The 15,074-nt window shown below is 40.5% G+C and overlaps 1 protein-coding gene across 2 annotated transcripts in view; it reads right to left on the bottom strand.

Moving 5' to 3' along the window:
- Positions 1–15,074, bottom strand: part of b4galnt4a (beta-1,4-N-acetyl-galactosaminyl transferase 4a) — a 176,152-nt gene that overhangs the window by 88,102 nt on the left and 72,976 nt on the right. Inside the window, exon 1 of one of the 2 annotated variants that reach the window (XM_085411787.1) lies at positions 6,898–6,942. The exons of the other annotated variant lie outside the window; for it this stretch is intronic. Coding sequence (XP_085267913.1) covers positions 6,898–6,924 — 27 coding nt within the window. The 5' untranslated portion in view covers positions 6,925–6,942. Of the gene's footprint in view, positions 1–6,897; positions 6,943–15,074 lie in introns of those variants that run through there. 2 annotated transcript variants of the gene reach the window in all.

Below are 15,074 nucleotides of genomic sequence, written 5' to 3'. Positions count from 1 at the left end.
AGACTTCTACTTCTGCTTCCATCGGTTTGCATTTTAAACTCCCAGCCTTTCAGGTTGTTATGAACGGCTTATATTTCTAACATTTTGTGATGTAAAAGTGAACCATGTTTTTTTTTTTTTAATTTTCTGTTTGATGGAAGGACTTAAGACACGAGTTATTTAAACAATTCTAAATGACAGTGTGATGGCCATAGTACTTTATGTGGGCCAAATGTGTTAAGGATAATGTTTATCAATGTAAAATTGCAAAGAACCTTTGAATAGATTATAACATTTTGTAAACAGTTACCTCAGAAGCTGTACTGGTAGATCTATGTATGTAAGGTAAAACTTTCCACAGTACTTCCACTTAAGTAACTAAACACATAAAGTCACCCTTACCAATAATCCACTGCTCCTTGAAAAAAAGTAGCACAAACAGACGACTGACTGAGCAATGATAAGTAGAGCTACCCGAGGCCGAGACTCAAGCAGAAGAAAATTAAAAGTTGTTGTTTTTGTGGCTCGAAAAATTAAAGAAAGTATGTTTAATAATTCAACAAGACCCGCACCTTCAACACATGTACATTCAAATTTTGGAACAGGCTCAACATTGCTGCTGTTCAATAGTTTTTATCCGTTTGAAAAAGTCATTTTACGGCTTTAATGTTTCCAGCTGATAAGGAGAATGAGTGCGTTTCAAATGTGCGTCCAAAGGCTTTAAACATCTGCTTTGTCTGTAACGACAGTATCAAACTACAGAGCATTGTTTTTACTAAAATTCAACATTTTCCGATGAAAATTTGGCTACTTTTTTTTTTTCTTTACTGTAACACGCACCTCAATGCCATTTTTAGGATATTCTTGGTGATCACATTTTTTTTCATATTTATGCTTTTGGCACTGAGGGTATCTAATACGCATGTTGTCACTGTGTTTGTACTACCAGCTGTGAGGGCTCTGCTTTTGCTTTGAGCAGTCTGTTTTTATTTTGTCTCGTGAGTGTGTGTGTTTTTCAAACGAGATCCTCGTCAGTTTGATTTTGTTACCACAAACTTTGTGTGAAGTTCACAACAGAGGTAAAGAGATTTAAACACCCCAGTTTAAGGAGGCAGGCAGGGGTTGGACCACCTGCACAGGACAGGTGAAGCAGAGAGTGTCGGGGGGAGATGTGCAACAGAAGCAGAGGGAACATTTTACAAGATGATAAATGGCAGATTTAGATGATTAAGGATTTGTTGACAAGATTAAAAGACACGTCCGTCAGAGTTCAACAACATTACAGTTTGATTAAATAAAAAAGTTTTTAGACTACACAAGGTTCATTTTCTCCTCTGATAGTAATCATATTAAACATGTCAAGAAAGAAAGAGTATAAAGAAAATAGTAAATGTGTGTCTAATTAAACTCTTCCTGTGAGCCTTACATCATCCTTTAATATGTTCGGTGTTACAAACTTGAAGAAGCACGGAAAAGATCATCAGACATTAATCTAATCAGTTTTCAGCCTTCATTCATATTGAAAAGTTGAAATCTTCCCTGCTAGACCCAAGTGCAGCGTTTAACACCGTCGGCCATAACATTTTATTACAGCTATTATTAAATGGAGAGTCCTCTTCACACACTGAGGTTAATTATGAAGCTCCACAGGCTTCTGTGCAAAGACCAGTTCTGTTTACATTATACGTGCTTTAGAAGACATAGCATACCACAGGTCAGCTCAGCAACATTTCGACTTTGGCTTGTTTTTTCTGGTTAACGTTAATTACGTAATTTAGAATTAAAGTTTAGTGTTCTTAGCATTTAGGATGGCCGTGGCGAGTAACTCAAGTGCTGTAAACATTTCATGAAACCTCATCAAAAGTTATCTGAGTTGGAAGGGTGACTGTTAATAAGCCATTCTTAAGGAAGGAGAACAGAGAAAAATAAGGCTGAGGTGTGCCAAATTACACAAGAAATTGACTGGAAAAAGAAATCAGCTGTAATATGGCTTATGGAGTAATGAATCCAAATTTGAAATATGCACGGAAGAGGTCCGAAGAGAGATACAACAGTGAATGTCTATAGCCGTCTTTAACACAGCGTGGATACTCTACCGTGCTTTGAGGCTGGATTTCAGCCAGTGTTGTTGGAGCTCTTATCCAAATTAATCAAATTATGAATGTAGAAAAGTTCCACCAGATTTTGATCGACCATGTAATACCACGTAGTGTCTGATTGGCTTCAACTTCATTTTTCAGTACGACAATGATCGCAAACATACTGCCAATGTAGTCAAAGTATGCCTGGATGAAACAACGCATCAGTCATGGATTGATCTCTCCAGGGTTCGAACCTCAAGATAATCGAAGCGGTGTGGGATCATCTTGACAGAAAACAAAACAAAAGGCAGCCAGCATCCAAAGAAGAGTCTCGGATGTCTTTCAAGAAGCCTGCAGAACTAAGAAATTACAAGAAAGCTTACCTATTAGAGTTTAAGCTGTGTTGAAGAATGAAAGGCAGCTTTAACTGGACAAAAGGGGAAAAAAATCCCACATTGACAGCTAACTCAAGAGACAAAAAGCATTAGAACTCAAGTCATTACCTTACTTAAGGATAAATAAGTTAATTAATTACATTAATGCATAAGCAGAAAATAACCTACAGTAACTGCTTTGCGATATGGAAGTGCAAAAGACAACTGAAAGGGAGGATAGTTTCTATATATGTGGTTTCTATTAAGGGACAGAGGAACGATAAGAAACGATAAGAAATCAAGGACAAGGAGTGTGGTGTAGATAAGTGAGGAAATCCGATCATTACTACAAATTTAGTTGAAATTTAAATATTTTAACTATGGTGTGTGAGGTGGGCCCCTGGGTGCCTCCTGTGAGGGCTGTCTGTTTTCCACATTCTGCAACGGTAAAATTACGACTTTGAGGCGGATATTTGTTTTACCAAATGGACAAAACCCGTCTCCTGTTGACAAAACTCGCCTCATGGTTGACTCTTTCCCACAGGGGGGGGGGTGCTTTAATAAACTTATTCGAATATGAGCTTTTTTCCACTAAGACTTGTTTTATGGGGAGATGTACGAAATTATTTACCGGGTTACAAGCAATGATAATATCGACTGTTGACTCCTCAGCGTCATCATTTTCTATCTATTGAGAAAACCCATTGTAAAAGTAATGAAGAAAAAAAAAAAACTCTTCCGCCGTCTCACTCCTCCTTGACCCGCGGTGTGTGTGTGTGTGTGTGTGTGTGTGTGTGTGAGAAACAAGATCGCCTGTCGCTGCAATTATGGTTTGTTTTTCAGTCTCTCAAAAGGAAAAGTAGTATTCACTAAGGGATATTTATTCATTTTTTACACATAGGCAGCCTGTAGGTTACAAGCGGATAGAAAGTTCTTCTTTTCATCACAAGCTATGGTGTATCTTAAAGGTTTTTTACAGCGTCTATATTATAGGAAAATAAAATACTATTGAAATCTCTACAGGAAGTCAGTCTTTATTCCCATTACAAACGCCGGTGCAGCTTAAGAAAGTAAAATTACACCCGCTATTGTAAAAAAACAGAGAAAATTGTCATAATATTGAAACAGAATTCAGACTATGAGTTTGCGGAAAACTAGCTGCCGCTCTGTCTCTCTATACAGCACAGAATCATCTGCTGCATCACCGCTGTGCTTAGGGAACATGACGCATCAGGTCTGAAAATGACTAGACACTTCCGGAGTATTTCCGGTAGGGTCATAAGGTCCGGATCGAGGCCTTCCATAGTAAATATGCTGTATTTGAATATGTCATATTCAAAGCCTTCTTCTTTGGGAGAGCCGATCTCATCGGACACAGGAACGCTGCTGGGCTGCAGAAGGAAATCCATCTTGCGTCTGTGCCTTAGAAATTGTGACGGACTCCACCTCTCTGCTTTTTTATTCTCCTCCCCCGCTGCACTCCCTCCCTCTAAAAACTTTTTTTTCCCAACAACAGATGGCGCTCTTCCGGAGGTTTCCCCCCTCCCTTCTCAGGATGCAATTCGACACGCTTAGCAACAGATGGCGCGCTTCCGGGGTTCACCCCCCCTTCTCCGGATGCAATTCGTCACGCTCATTACACACTTCCGGGGGGGGGGGAGGGGGAGGTCAAAAGGTCGTGATTAGGGCCATCAATCACTTCGGATTAAATTTTGTCATAAGCTGTATGGGAGTATCTCTCTAATATATTCTGTAATATTCTATAATACAGGTACAAGTATAGCAAATGAGATGTGAAGGGTAAGTCTGTCACTCACCTTTGATCCACACACAAAGGTGAATTTCTCGTGGGTGGTCATTGCTTCTCATGACAATATATCGGCAGAGAACATTGCATTTATTGTTGTAACTGCAATGCTATTTAGCTGTAAATAAAAAGAGTCAGGGACATAATTATATCTTTCTACCTATAGACAGTATATTGAGGAAACAATGCCCCGAAAGCATGTTCATATTATATAATTCATGTTCATCAAAGAGTTTAATCTTAAACTGTGAAAGCTGCCTGACCAACCCTGGCCATTTTTATAAAAATTGTGTCTATCACTAGCACATCAGCGCTGCTAGAAACTGAAATTTAATTTTGCCTGCAAACTGTCGTGGCCGCTCTGAGTGTTGGCTAATGAATAGAATTGTCCTGGGAACCACCTCGGTGATCCTGGATCAGTACTCGAGTGTGCTGAGAGGTTGAATAAATCTGCACCCTGATCTCACAATCTAGTTCTAGTCTATTTCAGTAAGAATACAGCTTTTGGAGTCCCAATACCCTTACAACCAAAATCCCTATTTCATTTAACAAAGTAGCTGGCACTGCTGAATAGAAATCTATGGAAGCCCGTTTCCGCCACTAAAAAAAAAAAAAGCTAGTATCCATAACTCGAAATTTCGAGTTATTTTCTCGAAATTTCGAGTTATTATCTCGAAATTTCGAGAAATATAACTCGAAATTTCGAGTTACTTTTCTCAAAATTTCGAGTTAGCTCTGCCAATCAAAAATATACGTGAATGAGGTCGCTTTCTTGTTACCCGGAAGCATATGGCGCAGGACCGCGCACTCAAAAACGGATCCCAACAAATTAAAGTATGTTTGCTGATAGTAACACCATGTGATTCAGCTAATAACACAGGGATTTCATCATTTGTGAAGCCAGGCTGAAAACACTTAGCAATCTGTGCATTCACGACTGGATGTAATACCGGTAGCTTAGCTGTAGCATTTGTAGCTGAGGGCTTCAGCTTCCGGGTAACATGGAAATGACGTCATTCACGTAGATTACTGATTGGCAGCGCTAACTCGAAATTTCGAGTTGCTTTTCTCAAAATTTTGAGTTAATATGTCGAAATTTCGAGATAATAACTCGAAATTTCGAGAAAATAACTCGAAATTTTGAGTTATGGATCCTTTTTTTTTTTTTTTTAGTGGCGGAAACGGGCTTCCATAGAAATCAGCTCAACCAAATGCATTCAGTTAAATGATTGCAGAACAAATCCCAACCAAGAGAACCAAGGAATGCAACTATTTTTGTCTCACTGCTTGCATTATTCATGTAAGAAATTACATGCTGGTCAATGGAACAACAGTAGCAAGGCTGAGTGAGGAGGAGAAGGAGAAAAATGGAACATAAATAAGGAACGGCTGCAGCCGATAATAAGAGTGATAGAGTCAGGAGCTCCAATTCATTGGCTGGAAGATTAATGGTGCAGAGATGAATACAGCAGGGAGACAATAAGACACAAAAGGGGAAGAAGGAGGAGAGAGAGGGAGGCAAGAGAGGAGATGGACAGATGGGGAGATGAAAAACTGCAGACAGTTGAAGCAGAAAAGTTAGAGGGTGACCTGTTTGGTATTTACAGAGCACAGATTTTCATGTGATGATGTGTGTAGTGTGTGCACGCATTCATTTTTACTGAAAACATGTGTCTGCATTCATGCATCTAAATGTACAGCCAGCACAAACTGAGTAAGTCGACATCGATTTAATTTAATTTTGGTGGCTGTGTCAGAACTGTATGGAAATATTTAATTAGTTTTCACAATATAACTTATACATTTATAGCTGTTTATACTGTTATACGTACCTTTCGGTACAGCATTAGGAAAATACTCTGTGAAATGACAGTTCAAAGTGTCTTAGATCTTTATCATTTCTGTGTGAATAGTAGTTGATTAGGACAGGGGTCTTATTTAGTGAAAAAGGAGAGATCACGTGAAAGGAATCGAGAACAAACGCAGAGAGTAGAAAGAGAGAGCCAGAATCTGAGCAGGAATCCAGCCTGATGCCAAACACACTGTAAGTTTGAACAGCATGTCAGTATTTTGTTGCCCGGGCAATGAAATGTATTACTCTTCTACCATCGAGCAATTGGGAGGAAAGAGAGAAATGAAGCCACATTAGGCCTGACTTTTATGTCCAGGCTGATTACTATTGACGGGGTGTGACACGGGGCAGCTGGCAAACAGAACAGGCAAACACTCAACTGCCAATCATCGCTGACCTGCCGGGGCTCAGTCTGACCTAATCAACACACAGCCTCCTTCAGAGGTGGCCTCACACAGTGATGGATATACACAGATGTACCGACAAACAATTCTGCAGTGCCATAAGGCTACAGTGATGTTGAAAGTACTGGTAAAAACAGGTTTCTTATCAAATATAAGCAGAAGGACAAAAATGTCAAAAGTGTGGATAAATAGTATTTTCCTATTCATATTTTCAAAATATGAACTTGTTGCTACATTACTTGTTCATAAAATAGAGTATTTTATCAAAAAGCACCTGGTTCCTTTCTTTGAGAGAGCACTGTTCCGCCAAGAAATTGAAAATACATGAATCACTTTCTTATAATGACACGAATAAATACACTGAGTCATTGAGGGCTAGCAGGAGGGACTATGCGCTTACCTGCTGCTCCTTGGCAGGTAGCTCCATGCCCTCCTGGGTTTTAATTGCACCTTAGAACACATATGCATCAACACTACAATGAGCGGGTGGAGGGAAGTTTGGAGTCTTCTCCCACCCCCATTCTCTGCGGCCTGCTGGAGCGGGAGGGCTAGTAGGAGGAGTTGGCCGTCCGACTGCGGTCTGGGGTGTGGGGCCTCCCTGCTGCTGCGGAGTCGGGGTGGTCTGCCTCTCCCCACCGCAGGGAAAAGGGTAACACCACCTGGGTCTGGGTGCAATTCCCCCCTCCAGGGGCAAGGGTACCTAGACCCGGTTTGTAGAGTACGCTTGGGGAGTGTGATTGTGTGTACAGCGTCTCTTTATGTCTGTCTCCACGTTGGTTGAGTGTGGAGTGAGTGCATATGAGAGCATGAGGGTGGGAATGGATGTTTGTGTCTGTGTGTGCCTGTATGTCTGTGTCTATATGTCAGGTTGGGTATCAGACGCCACCTCTCTGGGGACACCTCAGGCCCTCCAAGGTTTGGAGGCCTATCTCCACCCACCACCACTTCCCCTGCCGGTGGCGGACTCCCTCAGGTGTCGGTGTGTTGGTGGTTCTTTGTGTCTGGGGGTGGGCGTCCGGGTACACACCGGCTCACTCCTTGGCGGCCGCTTGTCGGGGCCTGGGGCTCGCTCGGGCCCCTTTGGAGGTGGGGTGCCCCCGGCCTCTCGGCCTGGGGCTCGGTCACTCAGGCACAGCTGGGGGCCGGCGGAGCTCACGGGCGCGTCACTGCAACTCCCCCTGGCTTCTGCTCCGCGGCTGCTGGGCGAGCCCTCATCTGGGACTCTCCTCAGCTCTTACTGGAACAGTGGCGCGGCTGCCCCTCTGTTGGTCTTCCATGGTCTCTTGTGTTCTGGGGGCCTCTGGATGTCTGGAGTTTTGATCTCCTCCATACCCGCTTCACACCCTGGAGGACGGGGCTGTGGCCCCCCCACACTCCCTAGCAGATCATTACATGGAGAAACCTTTGGAATGCAAGCATGCTGATCCACACAGGTATGCACACATGGGTATTCACAGACGCGGACTAAAGCTTTCTTGGCTGCTGCCTCAAAGCACACTGTGCGCTGTCTATCTTGCGTGCTGCACAATATCGTTTATTATTTAGTAAATATTGATATCTATGACTAGCTAGTTTATTGTGATGGTGCTTTGTTTTCTCTATTATTATGTTGCTCTTTGTTGTTTGCTGTCTCCTCTGTTTGTTTTTTTTGTTTGTTTTTTTTTTTTCTCCATACAGGTGACCCAGGAGTTCTTTTTTTTTTTTTTTCTCTCTCTTCCCCCCCCTTCTCACCGTCTCTTCTCCCCTTTGGTTTTCTTTCTTTCTCTCCCCCTCTTTCTCTCATTCATTCCCCCTGTCCTATTTATTAAAAAAAAAAAAAAAAAAAAAAAAAAAAAAAAAAAATGACAAAGGATGAACTGAAGCTCTGCCATCACGTAATGTCGCATACTGCTGTTTCTGATGTCATTTAAAAAAAAAAAAAAAAAAAAAAAAAAAAAAATGACATGAATGCTGAAGAAAAGGCTTTTTGTGGGATGTCGTTTGCTTGTTCCAACAACGACAGAGAGAAAAAAATATAGCAGAGGAGAAGAGTTTCAAATGTCACAGAAAAGTTTATAGAGTGACAGTACTTGTTGGATTGTGTAGATTTGCTGCCAGGGTTTTGGACATATTAAGCCTTTCCCGTACTTTGGTGGGTAATCTAATTAGGATCCTGTTACAGTAAATCCAGATGAGACGAAACAAATAGACGAAGGGTTTGTGCAAGCGGGTCTGATCGACCTTCTGCTGTCTTTGTTGCAGCTTCTGTTTGTGAATTCACTTTAAGTTCCATTTTATATTCTGTCTTTTTGTCTTACAATCTGTGCATGTCTACATCTGAAATTCTCTGCTGGTGTTATTTGGTTTTCTTACAAGGGGTAGAGTGTGATAGGCACAGAAGTGGTTTGGCAATGATGAAACAGGCTGCTTTCCTGGGGCGAATAGCATCTAAAATGCAATGCCTGACCTGAAAACGAAAGCACTTTTCTCTCTCCGTTGCTTCACCTGTTCATGTGTGTTTGTGTGTTTAAGAATGTGAACTCCGCTATGAACTATGTGCGTATCACATGCCCAGCATCCAAATCTCAGCACATCTGCTAGATGGACATCAAAGCATAAAGATTTTAAAATGCTCTCTCCTCCCGCTTCACACAGCAAATTCAGAATGGGGTGACTTTTCATCCACGCAGCACACAGATGTATACCACATAACTAATTAGTAAAGGAAGCGCATCAAAAAGCTCAAGTGTATTATGAATGACAGATGCATCTGTGAAAAGTTTAATAATTGGATAGGGAATGTTCCAGAGTCTCTAATCTGAAAATGGCCATTTTTAAGCTCAACCACATTATCACATGGAACAGTAAGTACAGCCCTCCGTTTACACTCTCAACTCATTACATTTGGAATTAAGGGTTCCAGATTAGGTGCCAGTGATCTGAACCTCTTTAAACTGCTTAAAACTTTAACAGCTATAGAGTTTTCTCTCAGAAGGGTGGCTGTGGCTCAGCCAACCAGTGGCGAGTGGTTCCTGAGCTCCTTACTGTCACTGGGTGAAATCTCATGCAAAGAGGGTTTTCAGGTTGCTAGCACATGTGGTCTCCTGTATTTTGCATGGAAGACAACCATGTGTCTGTAAATACTTTCAAAAGTCACTACTAAATGGCCGGCAGTCAAACTTGAAGTGCAACCAGAAATATGGAAGTAAAAGTTTTGCGTCAGCACCACAGCCCACATGTTTAAACAGCACTACTTTTATTTTGACAAACAGCCTTCATTTCCTGTTTGTGTCACACTTTTCACAGTTTCCTCACTGATCAGAGAGCTCCTTGCGAGCGTTTGCAAGCAAGCACTCCATGGTGCTACAGGCAACTGTGGTAATCTGCTAGTGTCCATAGCAATGGCAGGGAACAAAGCGTCTCGGAAATATTACGTTTTCCTGTGCAATGAAGAAAAACGTAGCTTTTAGAAGACATTCAAGGTGAAAAGGGAGAAAACACTGATAAAACTACTTCAGTGTGCTTATGAAAAGCCAAAAAGACATTCAATTGATCCAACTTTGTCACACATTCAAAATGGCAGACAAGTTAATGTCACATGGTTAGCAATCACATGACCTCAATAATCAGCTTTTCTACTCGCTATTTAACTGTGTGGCCCTTTAAGGCTTAGAGTTAAAGCTCTGTAAGACCTCCAGGAAAAAACAGAAGAAGAAAGAAAGTCTAGCAAAATAACCAAATTATACAAAATAAATGATCCAACTGCAAGTAGTATATTCTATTAAGTGGTTTAGCTTTAACATGACTGCCTTGCTTTAAACCTATAATTTAGTCCACTAGATGCAGTGGACCAACTTCTCTGGCATCATGACAGGAAAAAGGCAGTTTTGTGTTAGAAGGACAACCTTCTTAGATAAGTGCTCTGGAAAATTAATGATTTGCCAGTTGGGGCCATGAAAGGGACCTGAGCTATTCTGAACTCATTGTAAAGTCTTGTCATATTTTAAATGGCCAGTGCTCTCTCATTTCCAGCATCCCTGAGACATTGCGACTATATTAGAAAAGGGGAAACTTGCTGAAAAATTTAGACAATTTTATCTCTATGGTCGACCAGTCGATGCGAAAACAAGGTTTCCAAGGACCTCGAAATTTAATTAAAAGACATGCAGGTAACTCATAAATGTAGGTGTCTAAATGAACTTTCAAAGAGAGATGAAATAGCAAAAAACTCACTTGCATGGAAGTCGTCCCAGAAAAAGCCTTCAAACAAGAAAAAAAGAGTTTCCGACAAGAAGATCCGAGTATAATTATAGCCTTCCAGTGACACAGGTGTGAACTAGTCATGTGCTATGGGTCTGAACCAGGGATACGGTTGTTTAGCCACAGTAACAGTGGACATTTGTGCAAACCAAAATGCTTTAAGGAAAATAACTTCTTACCAAATCTGAAACACGAAGGTGGAAATGACTGCTGAACAGCTGACTGCTATTAGTTTTAAAATCACATCAAAGACTGCTTAACCTCCTAAGACCCGAACTCTTCCACAACATGCATTTTTAATTTCTCTTTGATATTTGGGCATAATGGGACCTGATGAATGTAAAAACAAAGAATTACCAGATTTTTATTTTTATTTTTTTTACCAGATTTTTGTTTCTAAGGAAAATAAGAGCCACATATGAGGATATTTGTTTAAAATTTCGATAGAACAGTAGCAGTATAATGTCCTCGTAAGTGGATATCAGGCCCTTGTAGAGCAAAATTAAGTATTTTGGTCTAAATAACCCAAAATGTGATGTCCACATATGTGGACACCAGGTCCTAGGAGGTTAAAGATAACGTGAAGCCAGATGAAAATGAAACACAAGCAGAGCTATCAACGGGATTCAGAGGTTCCCTTCAATACAGATTAGCACATCCACCAAGGAATGGTTAAAAGAATAAAACGAGGGCTAATCAAGGAAATTGCCAAAGGCTGAATTTCATTCTAAAAAAATTTTGGTAAAAGGTTTAAAGAACTCACAACACTTTCAACTAAATACACACAGCATGAGACAGAGACGCGTAGACAATTATGAAAAATGCATACACATAATTATTTCTACTAAAGAGGAAATAGCTTCTGACACCACAGAAATACTTTCCTTTTTCCCAATTCTTATTATTTTTTTTATCATTACTTATTTACTTATTTTTTATTATCTGTGATTATAAGTTAAGATGTCACGCACAGAGGACCTCAACTCCTATTGTGAAGATTTTGCCCAAAATCAACACGTATAATTCTATAATGTATATATTTATTTTATTTTATACTGCTTTGAATACATTAAGCGTACTGACAAGGGACAACAGATGCGCCAGTCATCACAACATAATCAGAAGAAACTGACTGGCTCAAAATTTGATTGCTAATGCTGAATACAAACCATTACAAAGTAAATGTATTTAAATTGCAAAAAAAACCCCAAAAACAAATGCAACAGTGCAAAAATATCCAAAACCCTTTGTTATAACAACTTATTGTTTTTAACTATAAAAAGCACATTTGTAACTAGCTTCCCTAGCGATAACTGATTTCCCAGTGTCCCAGTTAACAAGTCCAGCGAGTAAACACTCACAGTAACCACCATACTACACCGGAACACCTAACGGCATCTGAATAAAATGGGGCCATTAGTTACACCTGTATTTGACAAGTTGGAATGTTTTTTATGGGCTAAATGTGAGCTGAGCGGTGTTCTGCGTCGTGCAGCCATTTCAGCTGCAAGTTGAATTTTACCACTCACAGCTTTGTCGCCACTGTGGTGAGAAAACAGTACATTTCTGGGACTTTGGAGCAAACTTTGAAAAATAACTTTCTCCCCAATACATAAAATATTAAAGGGAGTTTGAACTCCAAATTATATTTTTCATATTTTTTTAAAGACCAAAAGAAGCCTAATGATTTATATATGAGAGTGTGCAATAAATACTCAGCACAGCTGTGTAATTACACATATCTCTGTATTTAAGAGCATCCCAGTAGACAAGACGACAATTACTGTACATCTGAAGGTCGAGCTAACAAGACATACTAACTGTGTAATTTGTGCTGGAGAACCTTTGGCATGCTGTATCTGTAATATGTGCAGCAGATTCTTTACTGCCCGGCCAATTTCTGTAACTGACATTTGTGCAGTCCAGCTTCCTCTGTCCTCCTTTAGTAGTTTCTCCCCTCTATCCATCTTCCTTGGGTAATTTTCCAGTTCTTTTCCATCTACTTTTTACTTTATTTTTAATCTAATTTAACTGATTTCCCTCCAAGTACAGAGAAAGCGAAATGAATTTTAATACAAAACCAACCCATCCCTGATTTGATATATAAGAAACCACTTATTACGTAAGCTCTTTACATGTAATTTATGTTTGCCAACCACTCAGCATCAAATTTGCACTACAAAAAGCCCTAAACTTTCTCTCTGCTCTCTATCTCTATCTGAGAAAGACTAATTATTTTTTTAGCTCTAGGAGCAGAGAACATGTCATACTCAGTGTTGCCTCTTAAAGAAAGCTGGGTCTGTAAGTAGCTCTGCATCCTCTCGCGGTTTGCAGACATGCGTCTGTTTTGCATGTCAGGCATCTTTAACCTTAGCGACATATTTTGAGAAACTGCTTTAGCCTTTCTCTTTCTTCCTGAAGCCTCTCTTCCTGAGAGCAAGTCAAACTGACAGAATAGATATGGGCGTGTTTGAGTAGGAAGCTGCCAGATAATAAACTGCGTCAAAACTAATGTCTCTTCAGCTTTCGCCTCCACAGCCCACTTCATCAACTGCACACCTGTTTGGAGATCTCAGATCCACGTGTTGGTCTCATCTATTACCATCTCAGTCAAAAATTAAATAAATAAGAAATCTCTAACTCACTTCCCTTCATTTGCCTCTAAGATGTTTTATGCAGCATAGTCATCTGTAAACATGCCTCATTCCCGTTTGTCACCAAGACAACAAGACAGACAAAGAGTAATTAAAATTGCCCCTGCTGCTTTGTGCTTAATGTCCCTGTCAACCCAATATAGCCTCAGAGCCACTTCACAGCAATGTGCTGCCTACATTTGGCCCAGGAGCTCTTTTACATTGCCAAGTCACACTGCAAAGTACTGAGCTGAGGTGCAATTCATAAAATTATTCCGCTCACCTGACAGCGAAAATGTACAAAATGGGGAAGCTTTTATTTTTCACAACAGTGAAATGCATCACTATTTGGGGGGGTTACAAGCTGAAGTTGTAGAATCACTTGGGCTAAGCCTTTAAAAGTTTGACAAAATTACTGCCATACCAAAGAAGAACATGTCGAAGTAGGCAACAGTGACAGAGAGAACACTCTGAACACTTTATAAGTTAAGATTTATTGTATTTGTAATAAGTGCAGACTACTTCATGCAGACAGTAGATTGGTGCAGTCTTTTAGTAAGCTCAATTGGAGGTTTTTCAAAGAGCATATGTTGTGTGAACCATGCTTTCTGTACATATCTGAAAAACACTGAATACAGAATTATAGTTTTGATATGAATGACACCTTTGATCACCTGCGCACGATTCTGACATCACTGCTTTGTCTGACTGGCTTTCAGATGTCATCATTCAGCCTGTAACTTCTTTGAAATCTGCTCTATTTTAGCACCCAAGTAGCAAACTATCAAGCAACTTAGTGGCTGGGCTATTCACTGGTGTCTGCACAAGTTAGTGGAGATGGATAGTAGAGAAAAGCGCAATGAATCTTCATCATAGCCAGTCACTGCTTGTCTCTCGCCCATATACACCCACAGTCCCAAGCTGTTCATTTGTCTTAAAGCTATGATTGTACATCTCAGACCTCATGCTCATTCAGTCCCCTTCCCTGTCCCCCTCCGTGCTTCCATCCATGCTTCTGTCTGTCCATCCAGCCTCTAGACACTCAGATGGAGGTGGAAAGGTAATTTATAGCTTATCCCAGGACACGGCATCCACCTCTATTTACAGCACACCCACATTATTCTGGAGACCCCATCAATATCAGGCAGGTGCGTGGGTTGTAATATCATCTATCTGCAAGTGTCTTGTCAGATCAGAGATGACACGTACCATGGAAAGACACACCAGCACCTCTAGTACTGTATACAGAGACATCAAGAATCCCACACACTATAGGATTCCACTCACTCATACCCTACACACAAAAAGAGAGAAAAATGGTCTTTGATATACTCTATGATTAAAATTTCACTGTCTGCATGCAATTTATGTTGTGTTCTATGCTGTAAATGATAAAGACTGAAATAACAAAACCTATAAGAAATTCTCCAACATATATAGATGCAATAGGGATACAGAGGAGTATAAATTGGCAAACCCAATAGCTAACAGGTTTGAATCTGATGGCAGAATTTTCACGGCAGGAGAAGAAGATGACTGGCTGTGACAAAGCGGTTGCTCTGGGTCAAGGGTTGTTCTTTCAGTCTTACTCCGTACATCTGTCTCGTCACCTCTGCTTCTTTTACCATGACATGACATTTTCGTCAGAAATTTCTTCTTCTCTCTGTCAGTCACACCAACAGCTAGAGAAAAAGGTGCAAATCCT

Source organism: Rhamphochromis longiceps, linkage group LG7, assembly GCF_057381845.1.
Source record: "Rhamphochromis longiceps isolate RC_006_pf linkage group LG7, R_longiceps_female_GT1.1, whole genome shotgun sequence".
NCBI lineage: Eukaryota > Metazoa > Chordata > Actinopteri > Cichliformes > Cichlidae > Rhamphochromis > Rhamphochromis longiceps.
This window is presented reverse-complemented; position numbering and strand designations above follow the sequence as displayed.